The sequence below is a fragment of the Ischnura elegans genome, chromosome 7, assembly GCF_921293095.1.
Source record: "Ischnura elegans chromosome 7, ioIscEleg1.1, whole genome shotgun sequence".
Lineage (NCBI taxonomy): Eukaryota > Metazoa > Arthropoda > Insecta > Odonata > Coenagrionidae > Ischnura > Ischnura elegans.
Genome location: NC_060252.1, coordinates 2,403,475 through 2,421,076, shown reverse-complemented (window position 1 = coordinate 2,421,076; position 17,602 = coordinate 2,403,475). Strand labels below are relative to the sequence as shown.

Here is a 17,602-nt window from a genome sequence, read left to right as displayed (position 1 = left end):
ACAAATTAAAAAGTACTCCATAACTGTAAAAAAAAGTACTCAAAAAATATAAACTATTTTTCAAAAACGGAAGGCATATCCAGGTAGCCTAATCAAGTGCGGGTGCGGGAAACCATCACGAGAGTAGACAGAACAGAGCGGAGGAGCGTAGGGAGCGATTGAAGGACATAGGCCGGTGTGGCATCAATGTGATGCCACCCGCCCGTTGGCAGGACCTACGCTTGGCATCAATGCTATGCCATCCACACTCAAAGGGTTAAGGGCTCTCGGATAGTAATTCCATCCCAATTACAACGTGATGTCGTCGAATTTATTCATTCAGTACATCAAGGAACTATGAAATGTGGTGGACCAGCCCAAATGTCAGTTTCGTGGATGGGATTGAGTAAGCAAATAGAACAATTAGTGCAGAACTGTCCAAATCGTATTGAAGAACAAACTAATCCCAGGGAAACTTTTGTTAAACATATATTCCCAGAATATCCTTGGCAAAAAATTGGAGTTGACTTTTTTAAATGTAAAAACAAGTGGTATTAAGTTTTACTGATTATTATTCCAGATTTCTAAAAGTAATTTCTCTTTCTCAAATGAAGGAAGAGTTTGTAATCTCTTGGTTAAAACATATATTAATATATGTTTCAGATTCCATGACGAGCTAATTTGCTCGTCATGAAGTAATGTGGTGGGACAAAGGGCCCAAATTTGGATATAAATTTGAGAACTTTTCTAAAGAATATAATTTCAGTCTTTTAACATGTCCACCATACTACAGCCAATTCAATGGCACATTAGCAGCTGCAGTGAAGGTAAAGGCTAAATCCTTGATTTAAAAAAATGTGGATCTCAGAGCTGGGCCCTGCTGGCCTATTGCATCACTCCATTAGAAAATGGGTTTTCACGCAATGAATTATTATTTAATAGAAAAATAAAATCTAAGCTTCCATTGCTACCTAGTCTCCTATGTAAAAATTTCAAGCCTAGCATTCAAAAGATGGAAAGAGAAAAGAAATGGAAACAACCTGAGTATTACAACAAAAGGCATAGGTGTGTTAACCTCCCTGAGTTGCAGAAGGGAGATAGAGTTTTGTTAGTGGATAAGAGAGAGTATATGGTAAATTTATCAGAAAACACTGGGTGCATATCCAAGGTTGTATGTATCTGGTTAAATCTATAGTGGTGCTGTAAGAAGAAATACATAGTTGGCACATCCCTTCTTTATACAAACGAAGTGAAAGTGTCCTTGGGAATGGGGAAGATGGAGGTGATTGGCCCCTTGCCGATAAAACAAAGTAAAATCAGTGAAAGTATACCAAAGAATGGGAATTGAGAAGAATGAAGGTGAATGTGATAATGATGATGTGACTACTGAAAAAAAATAAGATAACAATAACTGCTAAAAGAGTCTGAAAGCCAATATTGAAAAGCTGAAGGGTACGGAAAATTGGAGTAGATGGAAACGGCAAATAGAATTATTCTTGAAGCATCACGAAGTGGCTGATGTAGTTCACGGAGGAAGACATCCCGGTATGCTTGCCACGACTGCTTCTGAAGGTGAAATTACTGCGCATAGACTTGCTGTGCGAGAGTATGAAAAAGCCGACTCTCTGGCTCAGATTAAACTCGTGAGTGGCATGGGTGATGCTGATGTTGAATTGACTGCGACATGCGATTGTGCCACTGCTGAAGAAATTTGGAAGAGGCTGCTGTCAGTATATGAGCAAAGTTCGGGCCAAAGAGTGGATCGGTTGATGCAATCAATGATCTGGGACATGATGGTGAGACATGTCCTGCATTTCACCAGAAATCCAGTGGATGGAACTTCTAAGGACCCCATTTTCAAGATTAGGCCTATTGTGTAACACTTTCACCATGTTATAGAAACAGAGCATTGCACTCAGCAAAATCTTTTGAATTCATGATGTCTAGGAGAGGAAGGCTTTCGTTCTGCCAGTGCATAAAATTGAAGCTCATACATATTTCATTTGTTTCCTTCGACTAATTCCAAATCCTCTGATTTAATTTTGTCAAATATTTTTGAGTACTTGTATATCAAGGTAGCAGCGGTGGAAATCAATTCATTCTTATGCATAGCGAAACTACATTTTATCGTTAGTCCAGCATAACTCATGCTTGCCAAAAAAACTTCGTTTCATTTGATCCGTGTCGCATCGTCGTATGTTGATTTCATAACTCAGAGCATACACAGCCCTATAGCACAGTCAATGTTTTTCTTTCACTTGTGATAATCCCCGACTCTGATGACAGAAACCCAGCACCAAAGCAAAACAAATAACTTTACTGCAAACTTCGTAAACATTTGTACATATCCTGAAATATAGTCAACACGCAATTTTTTGGCCTGACGATATTGAAATACGAAGCATGTCGATTGACGTGGTGCCAATTTGCAAAAATAATTAAAAATTTTACTCAAATCATATATAAATATGCATAAGGAACTGTACGAAGCACAAACTAAGCAAAAAAAATTTTTATCGGCCGATTCTAACGACTTACATGAAAATCAGGCCCACATTGAATGTGTTAAGTTCCCTGGGATGAGTAACTAATTTACTGTTTTAATGGTGAAGGTTGTTAAATAAAATGGATTCTGCAAGGCCCTACTCTTTTCTGGGCAATTTAAGGGATTTGATTAGTATGGAGGCAGGGAAGTATACAATGTGCCAAATACTACAATATTTAAAGATAAATACAAAAGGTAAAACACAAATGCCCACTTTCTAACCTTGTAGATTTGCATCAGGAAGCTAATTTTAGATCTCAGTTTGACATTTGATGAAGTGTTTTCCTTGGGGAAAAATCTGCTAATGCTGAGTGAATGAGTTTTTTATTTTGTATTCATATTTTCCTCTTAATGAGTTTTGAACATTGATTGACCTCTTTGCTTTTCCATTGCCTTCCAAGCCCTTACTTTTCCCACTAAAAGCACTTCCCTTGGCTATTGATTGTAATCAAGTAGTGCATGGCTTTAGGATGGACGTATACATTTACAGATTGCTGATCAATCTGCTCAGAATGCCATGATGTGGTAGAATCAGAGCTTTGTAGGAACTGAGTGACTGGAAACGATTACATTTCATTCATTTTACTTATAACCAAAGCATTTAAAAAATATGTAGCCATTACTTGAAATCTGCTTATTGCTTTCTGAAAGTAATAGTTACTTTTCGGCTCTCACCTATTGTGTGTTACACCAATAGTTTAAAAAGTAAGTACCCAGGCGAGTGTGTCCCCATGGTCATCATTCAAGTGCATAGGGTAATAAGCACTGTGGCCACAGCCCAAATGGTAAGAGGAAGCATACTGGATATCTTCGGAGCTGTCCAAATGTTATGTTTGGCAATTTGTACCACTTTCAAATCTGCCCACCCACTGTCACGCAATGCACCATGTCACCCTCTCCCCTGTAGTCTAATGTCAGATGGTGATATTTTTCTCCTCTCATCATTTTATAAGTAAAAGGTGTAAGTCGCTGTGGCTCTCCAAGTCCTCGTCGTCCACCAGAGGAGTACTGGGAAAGTTGCGCAGAAAAAGGAAGAATTCAAGACATTTCAGAACAATCACGCTTTATTCTCACTTCATGAGCCGCCGACTGTCCAATTTGCCTCTCGTCAGTGCTTCAGTTATTGGCTCGGGTGCATAGCAAGATAACATTTGCAGCATGTCTTACCTTCCGTGGTCATGCTAGCACTGACTGTGGCTGATGGGGTTGGGTGGTGGCGGACCTGGGAAACAATAGGAAAGGAAAAACACTGACTTTGGGTGAGAAAGGATATAGAGGGAGAAAGGCAACAGCTGCCTCTTATATGGGCATTATTTGCAATGCAAAGTAAAATTTTTTTATATTTTACCAAAACTTAAATTAATTTGTGATGTGTAGACCTTGTGAGACATTTAAAAAATGTTGATGAAAAGTACTGTACTTGCATCTGTTACTAGTTTACCTTTTGAAATTTCTAGTGGTAGTGGTGACTAACAAGGGGAGACCACGAAAGTTGCTCCGCCTTTTTCAATGCCGTATTTTTTATGGCCTTCGGAATGGTGAACACATCCCTGAACTAGTAGTGGTTCCGTTGAAAGGGCCTTAGTTTGGCTGTAATGAATTAATTTTCATGCGGTACTTTTCACAAGCAGCCTATAGTTCCATGATATTACCACCTCAAACAGGCATGGTGGGTGGGGTAGTGGTTAGCGTTTACGGCTACCACCCGGGGGACCAGGGTTCAAGGCTCCGTGATGGCTTTTTATTTTCTTGTCTCCATTGTGATCACACTGCGTCGACTTTTTCATTAATTTTAATTGCGACAAGCATAGACATGAGATTACTTTTTTATCACCATAATGACGTTTAGGTATTTAAGCAGTGTCATTTTCAACGCGGAGAAGTGAAGGCTCCACTTTCTACTCAAAAACATAACGAAAGGTTAATGGGGGGCTAAAGCAGTGGCTTTTTTTTGGAAGAAATGACATTTGTTGGTGCATATCTTGTTATTATATTGGAAGGGCTACGGAAGATTTTGGGAAGCGGCGAGCACAAGACACATTTGGTGTAATTGTTGCTTTTAACCCTCTAGCGGGCGCGACTGTTATTTCTTCACAACCGGGCGAATGGCGTACTTTTCCCATGTTATGTGCATATATGATAATACTCGATTTTTGTTAAAATTAATCTTTATTTGTAGAAATTAGTAAAATCTTGTACATTTATAGGTGATACAGATATAAAGGTACAAAGGTGGTATACGGCCGGTCGCCCGGCGTAATTTATACGCCACGTGTGACGGGTTCCTCTTGCTGATCTAAAAAAAATTAGCTACAATACCTCGAACTTTGAAAACTCGCAATATAGACAGTCAAAGTACATTGTAGGAATACACGTGACCATTCTAGCCCAGGGGGTCTATTCTCTAACTCGAAGCTCCCGTCGTGGTAGCTTCGAACTAGCTACCAGAATTGGCTACCAACCTTATTCTCTAACAGGGAGTAGCTTTCTCAGACCGAGAATTTCTGGTAGCTTTCTCAGACCGGATATGGGGTATGAGAAATATTTCGTGCGAACTCAGTTTTTACTCTAAGAATCAATGAAATCGCTCGTTTCATTTCGTAACCTGCGGGAAAATCATAATGTAGTCGTTCTCGGCTGACTTTTTCTTCTAGTTGAAATTAATGTGCTTTGTAAATTACGAAATGCTGAGTCCCTTCAGCTTTCATAGTAATAGAAATACGTAGAAATAATTATATTTGGCTAAGCGGCTTTTATATCAATTCAATAGTTTCGATCGATGCAGCAGTTTATGTCACGATTGATAATCATGTAGGCCATGTAAATATAATGAAGAGAAAATGTTAGTAAACTACCAACACATTAAACCAATGCTATCACATTGTCGTTCTAATTCCCGAGAACTTTACACTCAGCGCTCCTTATGCTTTTGCCTGTTTGATGCAAAAATTTTGATGACCAACTGTTTCTGTGCAGAGATTGTTCCTTCTTGCACTGCGAGAGAATATCGCAATAACATGTGCATACGATAAATGTATATTATTTCGGGAATATCTTCAACAAAGTTAATGGGAAGGTGGAGAAAATTATGTTTGAAAGTTACGTCATTTCACTCAGATTGGCCTAAGCATTCATTTTAGGCTCACAATATGCTTCAAACGATATTTACACAAAACTCTACTGTCGTGCCGTTCTCACGACGGCTAAATTAATATTTAAATGGTTTTATGAATAAGTATTATATGCCAACCGCCAAGCTTGCACTATTGCAAGCGAGGGCGATTCATTAGAACTTGACCATCATTATGAAAAAACAACCTATTAAACGTAGTTCCTTCTCCCAATATTAAAGTCATATTATATTATTGTTTTTGTGATGACTTCCTCCGTGGGCTTCTGGAATATCCATGGCTACACTTTCTCAAAATTCAAAACAAATACACCAACTTAACTACCGGCACTGAAATTAAATGCGTATATACGGCCAAAGACACACAAATGAAAGCAGAATGATATCATGAACACATTTATTCATTGGAAGAGCAAAAAATTTATTAATAACTATCATGAAACACCTTACATTGCATTATAACACAATAATATATCCACCTCTCTACGGTCTGCATCTATGTAACACTAAACTCTCTTCACACAATCACTTCACAACAAAGATCGTTGCTAATAATGCACGGTAAAGTTAATCATAAATGTATAAACACTTGCAAAAATAAGACATACATCTCTGTGCAGTGGATACATTGGCATTGGTAATGATTTCAACGCATCAATTTGTACCGTCACTACAACAGTCTCTCGCAACATCAATAATAATCACTGTTTTCGGGGTTTTTCTTCTCACTAGTAATGACTTCATGCAAAATAAGATTTCACGTGATATAAAATGATTGAAAGCAACATTTTTCTTCTCCAAATAATGAAATCAACTAGTTAACGCGATCGATAGTTCACTCCGAAACATATATGTTTAGTCACGAAATTTGTCACTCATGCCCAGTACTTTGTTAAGAATACAATAATTGAAGGCTTCAAATAATTTACGCAGCATTCCCGACCTCATTAAAGAAAATAATTACGCAAAACAACAAAAATAGTCAACACTTTTCTTGTTTAACACTCAATCGCTAGCCGTGTCAAGAAAGACTGATGGGATAGAACAAAAGATTAGCGACACGCGCCACTTGGTTCACGGCGGTTCACAGGAATTCCCATGGCCCTATGGGAATTCCCTATGTATTTTGATGGTAGCTAGCTGAAGCGTGGGGTTCGAGGGCGCGCTTCGCGAAGCTACCGTGGTAGCTAGTTTGAAGCTACGGAAGTAGCTTCAAATCCCATAGAGAATAAGGGTTGGAGCCTAATAAGCTACCGGTAGCTTCTGCAAGCTCCCTTCGCCGGAGCTTCAGCGTCAGAGAATACAAGTGGGAGCAAGTAGCTTAATTAAGCATCTTTCCTCCAGAAAGCTACCGCGCTTCGAGTTAGAGAATAGACCCCCTGGTCCCCCGGGTGGTAGCCGTAAACACTAACCACTACCCCACCTTACCCTCCTGGCGAAGGATGCGATGTCATGAAGCTATACGCGGCTTGTGAAAAGTACCGCATGAAAATTAATTAATTACAGCCAAACTAAGGCCCATTCAACGGTGTTAGTATACGACGCTAGAATCCTCTCTAGCATTACTTTTACGTTTTAAATTTCGGTTCACTTCAGAAATAAAACTCTAGCAGTTAGTCCAACGAGTTAACATTTTATATTCACTTATTCACAGTCTTTTTTACCCACAATTCAATGAAACAAACAAAAGACATACAAAAATCATTCTATAGGGCGGGATTAACTCAAACAAATTAGGAACAACACACCCCCTTTAATCCCGCACTTGAATAACACCAAGCAATTCAACAAACTTTCTAAATCTAGGATAGGGCAAAGATTTTGTGAATATGTCAGCAACCATATCCTCTGACGACATATGTTGCACCGAAATTTGCCCCGTGTCCACAAGATTCCGCACATGGTGGTACACAATATCAATGTGCTTCGTTCGCTTTTGAAATGCAGCATTATTTGACAGAAAAATAGCTGCCTTGTTGTCACAAAACAATGTCACAGGAGAAACTTCACCAATAAGTTCTTCTAAAAAGTTTCTCAAATAGATAGCTTCGTTCCCAGCCTTTGCCAGAGAAGCATACTCGGCCTCTGTAGAGGACTGAGCCACTAAACTCTGCTTCTTCGACATCCAGGATATGACCCCCCCACCAAAAGTGAAAACATACCCAGAGTACGACTTTCTGTCCACTGAGTCACTACCCCAGTCTGCATCTGAGTATCCGCACAGTCCCTCATCATTTTTACAATACACAAGACAGTGGTCAAGAGTCCCTTTGAGGTATCTCAGCACTCTCTTAGCACACGCCCAATGTTCATCACCAAAGCAACTATTGAACTGGCTGAGATAGTTTACTGCCTGTGTTATGTCAGGTCTGGACCACAGACTTAGGTACATCAAGGACCCAATCAAGTTCTGGTATGGCACATTTGGCATCTCACCCTCATTTCTCTGCAAATACAGTCCACTCTCAAAAGGAGTTTTTACCGGGTTGCTCTCCAGCATTCCGAACTTTGAGAGAACCTTTGTCAGATAGGCCTTTTGGGAGAGAAAATTTTTTTTATTCTTTCTATCACGAAAAACACTCACACCCAGAAAATATTTCAAAGAGCCTAGGTCTCTACAATCAAAATGGTCCTTCAAGCTCTTCTTCAGCAAACACTTATCATCATCACAATTAGATATGACAAAAATATCATCCACATGAATGCCCACTACAGTTAGGACATCAGTTCCCTTAGATTTAATATATACGCATGGATCACACTTTGACCTTACATACCCCAAAGAAATCAGAACACTGTCAAGCTTAATATTCCAGGCCCTCGAGGCCTGTTTCAATCCATAGATGGCCTTTTTCAGCATACATACCTTATCAACATCAACCTCATCTACAAAACCTTCAGGCTGTTCCATAAATACCTCCTCATTCAAGTCACCATTAAGGAAGGCAGTACAGACATCAAGGTGTTCTATGTCCAGGTCCAACTGGTTTGACAAGGATAACATCATTCTCAAGCTCTCTGCTCGAACCACTGGAGAGAATGTTTCAAAATAGTCCTGACCAAAACGCTGGGTATAACCTTTAGCCACCAGTCGAGCCTTATATCGGTCAATTTCCCCATCAGAGCCCCTTTTTAGTTTAAAAACCCACCTTGATCGCACCACATTTTTGCCAGGAGGTCTTGAGACTAGAGTCCAAACATCATTATCTTTCAATGACAAAATCTCGTCTCTCATCGCTCTTTCCCACAGCTTCCCATCGCCTCTAGAAAGTGCCTCCTCCCTGGTTTCTGGCTCATCATTTAAATACTCTAAGGATGCTTTATAGGTAACAAAATCAGGGAAATCACGAGGCTTTCTATCTCTGACAGGATACCTGCGCTCCACCTCATGTCCTTGAACATTTACTCTTTCCTCTTCAGGTCCTTCTAATGCCTCCTCTGGGTTGACCCTATCGCAAAGCACATCATTATTTAACAAACTATGGATAGGAACTTCTGAATCCCTGCTGATGATATCTTCATCTTGTACTTGAGGAGCCATTTCTTCCAGAAAGACAACATTTCTAGCAATTATCATATTCTTTGGATTTTGACGATCTAAAAGTCTGTAATTCTTCGTGGTTTCACAATAGCCTGTGAAGATGAATTCCTTGCTTTTTGCATCCCACTTAGTTCTCATCTCATCAGGGACATGAACAAAGCTTTTGCATCCAAAAATCCTTAAATGAGACAAGTCAGCCTTCTTTCCACTCCAGGCTTCTTCTGGGGTCATGTTTTTCACTGCTTTAGTAGGTGAGCGATTTTTCAAATATACAGCTGTATTCACTGCTTCAGCCCAGAACTTCTTGCCCAAGTGTGCATCCTGAAGCATGCATCGTGCTTTCTCAACTATAGTTCTATTCACTCTTTCAGCTGTGCCATTCTGCTGTGGAGTGTAGGGAACAGTCCTTTGATGAACTATGCCACAGTCCTTCAAAAAAGTCTCCATTTCTCTATTCACATATTCCCTACCATTATCGGTTCGTAATGCTTTCAGTTTTTCTCCACTCTGCTTTTCCGCTAGGGCTTTGAACTCTTTAAACTTGGTAGTAACCTCATTTTTATGCTTTAAAAAGTAAACAAATGTCTTTCTTGTGAAGTCATCAGTAAAAGTTAACATGTATTTTGCTCCACCCCAACTTTCTTCACTCATGGGCCCACAAACATCTGAATGGACCAGCTGTAGCTTTTGGGACGTCCTGGTCTTACTCTCGTGGAATGACGCTCGCGAATGCTTTCCTTTTATGCATGAAATACAAGGCTCGTCATCTCTTCCTATGAATTTCATTCCAATAGCAAGGCCTTTGGCTAAAAGCTCCATGGACTTTCGGCACATGTGTCCCAATCTTCTATGCCACAGTCTTCGGTTTCCAGATGAGGCAGAGGCGGTATTTACCTTTACTTCAGGAAGTATGTCCAACTTGTAAATGCCGCCCACATTACTTCCTGTGAATTGAACATCACCTTCAATAATACAATTGTCTTTGTCATACACTTTGCATCCATCAGAGTCAAAAGTAACGATTAGTCCCTTTTCTACCATCCTACTCACAGACAGCAGGTTTGTACTCAAGTCAGGAGCATAAAGAACATCTTTAATTTCAGCAGCTTCGGCACGATTCACCCTCACTGGAACAGTCCCTGTGCTCTCAGTGTAAATTTTGTTTTTGCTAGCTACAGTCACTTCCAGAATACTTGGCTGTTCTTTCTCCATCCAATCCTTCCTCATCGTCATGTGAGATGTGGAACCGGAATCAATAATCCAATCACTAGGACTTGTTGTGGAGATAGCTAACGCAGCATAAAGAACTGATGCCTTCTTTGCCTTGTGCTCTATTTTTCCTTGCTTTTCCCATGCTCTATTCACATTCCTACTAACTCTCGTATCTTTATTAGGGCACTGGAATGCCTTGTGTCCTTCCTTGTTGCAATTATAACATACTAAGCGTTTGGGAGGGAATCTTTTCACCTTGGGTCTTGACATAAACGCAGTTTCCTTCGCCGCATCCTCGGACCCTTTCAGTTTGGCGTCCTGCTGAATCAGTAGTGACCGTACATAATCACTGCTTATCTTTACTCCAGAGCTTTCCATGGCCATAATCATTGGGTCGCACTCATCATTTAGACCATTCAGCATTATTACTCCGATGAATTCGTCGTCTATTCCGGCACCAATGGCGTCTAACTTTTGCGTTAACGACAACACATCATTTAAGTATTCCTCCATAGCACTGTAATCACTTAACTTGATTCTAAAAAGTTTTCGCAACAAACTTAATCTTCTGGAGAGTCCTTTGTCCTCATAAGTATTCTGGAGCTTTTCCCATACTTCTTTTGCCGAACGACCACCTCTAACCATAGGGTATAAGGATTCATCTACCATCAGGCATATCTTGGATCTGGCTTTCGCGTCCTTGCGTGGGTCTGCTTCTTTACCTTGTACAATGGGCCATAGTTCCTCCGCTGTGAGAAACATCTCCATGCCAAATTTCCAGTTGCTGTAGTTGCTTCTGCCAATCAGCTTCTTAATTGAAGGCATCGTTCCCGCCCCCAGGCCTGCCTGTGCTGACTCCATTCTCGACGCAATTATATTTCCGCTAAGAAATACCTCTTCCCAAGATACGTCAAATTCTCCAGTTCACTCAAAGCACATAGAAAAAGGGAACTTAGTAGCAAAAGCTGGACTTAATCTGAACAATGAGTCCATCTAAAATCGGCATCCCCATGTGGTCGGTCTTTCAGGAATTATTTCTTGGATACTTCATTTGCAACTGCATCCAACTTCTGAACTAACTGAATCAAACTAGCGTGTCTGGGCCCATAACCTGTTAGTATACGACGCTAGAATCCTCTCTAGCATTACTTTTACGTTTTAAATTTCAGTTCACTTCAGAAATAAAACTCTAGCAGTTAGTCCAACGAGTTAACATTTTATATTCACTTATTCACAGTCTTTTTTACCCACAATTCAATGAAACAAACAAAAGACATACAAAAATCATTCTATAGGGCGGGATTAACTCAAACAAATTAGGAACAACAAACGGAACCACTACTAGTTCAGGGATGTGTTCACCATTCCGAAGGCCATAAAAAATACGGCATTAAAAAAGGCGGAGCAACTTTCGTGGTCTCCCCTTGTAAGAATGAGTAGGTTCTTAAATTTTTTTGACTCTCAGTTCCGGTCCGGTTCTCGGTTCTTGATTCTCGGTTCCAAGGGTGAACTTTTATTATCTGAATTAATGGCAATTTTAAATGAGCAACCACAAGAAGTGAATGAAAATAATTTCACTAAAGAAGTAAATTAGCGGAAAAGCCCTGTAAAAAAACTTAAGATTATCTCCATAGTTTTATTTGCCAAGTAACAAAGTATAAATAACATGTTGTTAAAGAATGCATGATCGACGAATATGTCACATTTCACTAGGCAGCCACTGGTTCTTCCTCCAGGTTTTGATTGAAAAAATTCAACATTTTTACCCGGTATCTATTCTTTTTTTGGGAGGAATATTGCCTGCAGTGCTGAACAGGCGTTTACTAAAAACAGTAGTGGTCGATGTGGATTTTGAAGGGCCACACGAAATATGCTTGGAGTACAGTTTACATATTGCATACATAGATGGTTAGCATAGCATCAGGATCAATAGAGACACTCTCCCAACTTCTGACAACGTCATACGTTAATTTGTTGTAACTTGTGGGTCAGTTCAAAATATATTCAGTATTCTGCGATCATTATATGACATGAGCATGATTATAAGCTAACAACCTTTTAGCAACTGCTCGATTAGGAGAAAAAAAATGTGATTTCAATGCACATTTACAGCACTTTTCATAACATCTTCTCAACTACAATGACCATCATTTATTAATAACATTATCCTGGCAGGAATAAACTACCTTATGCATATTTCTGGGTGTTTTATTCTACCCTCAATCTTGCTGACACTCTTCAGTCATTGTCAAGTAATGTTGATACTTAACGGAAACATCGACAACCAACTCCTCCTCCAACCTGGTTAGCACGCCTATTCCAATGCTTTCTTAGCCACTTTCTATCCAAGGCCAAGTCCAACACTCCCCTTGTTCTCTCTTTTTCTCGATTGTAATGTTCAAGAGGCCTACTCAGGAAATTGCGACTCCTAAAAAAGACAGAATCCTCCACTTTACAAGCTTCCACATTTGTTTAAATTAATATCATCTTTCGTTTGTTTTCCATCTTTTGGTTCAACGTGGGAGTTTGGTTTGGTGCATTGTGGGATACTCCATCTAGTTGCATACAAATTTTTGGACCAAATGCATTTGGATAAAAAATTTTGATGGAAATTTGACCGTGGTGCATTGGCTTTAGCTGGGAAACAAATATCTGGGAAGGAATGGTGTTGTACTGAGGAAAGAGCTATAACTGTTGGCTGAAATGCAATATGTGGATGAAGGAATAATGAAATTGATAATCAATTCAGGTTGTAAGCATGAATTCAATATTTACTATTATTATCTGTGATGCGTGTAATTAAATTACTGGTTATAATTACTTTATGTTAATGTTTTGTGTAACACCCTTTGTTCTCGATGAGGCAGCATTGCACGCCATGCTCAGCAGCATGCATCGCTCTTGGCCCAGATGGAGGCGTGTTCCCGTGCCATCCAGTTTCGTGACCCCAAGGAGTGTGACGTGCCGGCCCTCATTTGCACCTTGTACCACCACGCCGGCTGGGCACAGCTGCTCGAGTCGGAGTTTGAGGGGTGGAGGGCACGAGGTGAGAGCATTTCGGCCAAACCTCTCATCCTGGCACCTGTCAGGGAAAATTAAAAAAGCCAGTTTTTAATCTTTGCTAAAAAATGATTCCTCACTGTAACTATTATTACAAGTTAAAAATCTCAAGTTTTTGAGGGGTGTAGACTTATCTTTGAAAATTATGTGGGGATTAGTGTGTGTTAAATATGCTTTCCAATACCTAAAATTTTAGAAATTGCACACTAGGTGAGAATGAACAATGCAAGAGGAAAAAATCTCCCCTGTCACGATAATGCCATAAAAAGTATGAAAGTTGTTGCCCATTTTTCATGAGTTGAGGTCATTAGAGTTCCAGTTCACAAACTTTTGGTGGAAGTGCTCATTGAGAGAAGGAATTCCTGTCAGAATTTTTGTAGAGATCAGCAGATTTCAGTAAAGTTGGGTGATTGCAAATGTCATTCATTATTGGCTGCTTAGCTATGCCATTGTTTGTTAAGTGTTTTTTTTTGTTTTTGGTGGATTACAAAATAATTCCTTGGTGAGCAGAAATTTTCTGTGAGATTTTATGTAAAACTAGGAAAATCTGTGATTGAAACTTTTAATATGCTCAAGGCAGCTTACGACAATGTTGGTATTAAGCATATGACAAGTTTCAATTGATATGGATATTGTGAAGCTGGCCATCAATTCATTGAGTGTGGCGAACACTCTGAGGATACTTCCATGTTCCATGTACTTCCATACATTGGGATATCAGAAGCATCAGCATATAAGATTTTGACGGAAAAATTGAAAATGGATCTCGTTGCTGCAAAATTTGTTCCACACATGTTGTTGTTTGTTGTTTGTTGTTGATGATGGACAGCAAAAAAGCCCATGGCAATGAGGCGTGTCAGGAATTGCTTGAACATTTGGGTGAAGATGAAATCTTCTCATTGAGAATCATTATGGGTGATGAATCTTGGGTGTACTGACTATGATGTCAAAACAAAGATTCAATCGTTCCAAAGGGTGAGTGAAACTGGAACGAAAAAAGGCTCGTTGAGTTTTTTTCAGTCTCAAGATGATGTTAATGGATTTTTTTTAATGCTCGGGGCGTAATGTATCGTGAGTACTTCCTCCAAGGTTTTACAGTGAACTAGACTTAGTGACTAAAGTCCTCAAACACGTGCGAGACGCTTCCTAGTGGAAAAGGCCAGAAATATGGAAGAGTCATGACTGGATTTTTCATCAAGGCATCGCTCCAGCCCATTGAGCCCTCTGAGTTTGTGAATTTTTCACCAAAACCTTGATCACTGGTCTTCCCCACCCACCACCACTTAACCCTCGCTCCTTGTGGCTCCTCCTTGCTCTCCAAATTCAAGTATCCCTTGAAAGGAAGCACTGCACAAAACAAGTGACTTTAAGTCACGCCCATGATTGCAAATTTATAAACACCACGGATGAAGTTCGATGTGAAAAAATATTTGTCCTTTAAATAATCCTTTTTAACATCCTCAGTTCAATGTTTTGGGTCAATGAAGATGATATTCTGTGCTTTAAATGACGATTTTCAAGAATAAAGTTTTTTAAAACTTGAAAAATCTGCCTCATTTACCGAGCCTCAGGGTCCCATGATGTGTAGCTCAGCCTTGACACGCAATTGAAAAATTGCTCTCATTTCCTTCGTTGCTAACATTTTTACCAAGATTTCTACTTAGTATTCTTTATAAATCTTTACCTTACATTGTGGTTCAAATTTTTCGAGTTACATATCTATATATATAAAAGAAAGTCGAAAATCGTGTTAGTTAGAACACTTATAACTCGAGAACGGCTGCACCGATTTTAGTGACATTAGGCTCTTTGGATTCGTCTCAGCCCCGGATAACTATAGGACATTAAAAAATAGGAAAAGTTCACACAAAAAATTCAACTTTATCTTAGAGATATGTTTTTAGGAGTTGATTGTTAAGACGGTCAAAAAAATAAGATTTATAATTTTTTTCGTTTTTACTAATGTATTGACTAATCTTTTTAACAATATTATAAAAATTTAAATGTTCAAACATGTTAAAAATATTAAAGTAATATTAAAATAGTATTAAAATAATTGAATTAGAGGTAAGCTCAGCTCGAATTCAGTTGTCAACAAACACATAACTACCGTGTGTGTAAACAAATCTCCAAGCAATTGTTGATTATCAGTAATGTCCGCTTACTCTGCATAAATTCAAATCTTTTAACTTTGTAATAAACGAAGACGAAGTCACCAACTATCTATCTGAATATTTAAAGTCCTTGGACGCACCTGGCTTACCACGGCACGATTTCCAGCTAAAGGTAGGCTCTGTGTTCATGATGTTTCGAAACCTAAACCAACCAAAACTATCCAACAGAACATGTTTGATTATTAAAAAACTGATAATGAAAGTGATTCACGCCACTATACTCAAAGTAAAATACAAAGATGAGGAAGTTCTCAATCCGAAGATTCCATGATCCCAACTTATATGCCCTTTTGAGCTTAAACGTATTCAATTTCCAATTCGTGTTGCATTCGTGATAACGATTAACAAATCGCATGGTCAGTCTTTCAGTTTTTGTGATGTTTGTTCTCATTTCCTCATGGTAAATAATATGTGGTATGTTTACGAGTCGGTAAACCATCTGCTGTATTTCTTCCTTCGCTTCAAGGGCGCAGCTAGGAATTAAGGATAGGCGTAGCTAATACTGGCGGGTCTGTAGGGTATAGAAAACTCTCCAAGGTAAGCGAGAGGTGTGGGGGCCTTCCGCAGACATTTTTTAGGATAAAAGGTTCAAAATGGTAGGTTTTGCAGCTTCGTGAACAGTTAAATATTTTGTACTCATCCGTCATAATATTAATTACTAAATGCTTTATAAAAAGATTCTCTGAGCTTTTGGGGGGGTTTTAACCCCCAAAAACCCCCCTCGCTGCGTCCCTGCTTTGCTTCGCTATTTTTATTTAGCTTCATTCGCTTTATCTTGCGCCTGATAACAAAACAAAAACTGATCTTTATCAGAAGGCGATTGACGCAAGACATTAAACCCGAATGTGTAGGGTACACCGTGGTGCGTTTACGCATGCAGCACGTTTACGCAGTGCATTTTTTCCAAACATAGATACTATAACTGGTGCACCTAAAGTCATTTGATACGAATGCTGCTTCATAGGGGATTTTCTTACACGATTTTGAGCATCAATTAAGCGTCGGTCTAGCATTGCGTTAACCTGCCCCGTGAACGAGCCAAGTTTACGCTATGGACTTAGACTTAAAAACATTTTTTTACAGTTAATAACACAAATAGCCAACAACTGAATGCGTATAATTTTTATTTCATCAATATTTTCTCATTTAATTTATAATAAATCAAATATGATTAAAACGATACAGCCGCTCTTTATTTATAAATGGTGCAACTTAACTATAAGTTCATTGAATGTTAGGCGGTACGAAGTTCGCCGGGTCAGCTAGTATTTTTCATAAACGAAAGATAATGTCTACCTTGTCAAATTTGGCATTGTAATACCAGACAGATGCGAGCCAAAATCTTCAAAAGTCGTTGAAAGTAATCACCAGGTAAAAGAAATATTGCATTTTTTTATTCCATAAAAATCATACCAATGCAACACCACCTGATATATGCAAAGATTTTCGAGGAAAAACGAGATTGTACGTGGTTTTGAAAAGTTGGTCATGTTTGGGCCACTAAAGGGTCTTATTTATGTAAAATGGCATATAAATCTATATCTGGTAATAATTTATGAGTATTTACACTAAGCTTCTAGTCTCTATCCCCATGAAGGTCATTTTGGACTTTATTCCAGCTTTTTTCGATTCCGGACCAGTGTGCACCAGGTCGGAAGATGATAGGCCACCACGCCTAAAGTAAACGTATTTAGTGCACACGTCGACAGCTATAATGTATACAGCAAATTGAAACTACCAGGCCAAGACATTAGAATGACTAATTGGCTTTAAAAACTGTATTATTACATGAGTTTCATGATAGCCCTTTCTGTCGGCAGATTCCTTGACCTTCTAGCCTCAAAAGCTCTATAACCGTAACAACTCAACTCGAATTTTCCAGTACTCGCACATCACTATTAATATCCTTTCCTGAATCCTAATTATTGAATTCAGTAGAATATAAGAAGCCATACCCCAAA

General features: G+C 39.1%; 1 protein-coding gene across 2 annotated transcripts in view; it reads left to right on the top strand.

Annotated features, from left to right (window-relative positions):
* LOC124162138 (aldehyde dehydrogenase family 16 member A1-like) overlaps window positions 1-17,602 on the top strand; it is a 97,553-nt gene that overhangs the window by 12,512 nt on the left and 67,439 nt on the right. For both annotated transcript variants that reach the window (XM_046538560.1, XM_046538559.1), the window contains one exon: window positions 13,275-13,453. In XM_046538560.1, the coding sequence (XP_046394516.1) occupies window positions 13,318-13,453 (136 nt within the window). In that variant the 5' untranslated portion in view covers window positions 13,275-13,317. The remainder of the gene's footprint in view (window positions 1-13,274; window positions 13,454-17,602) is intronic.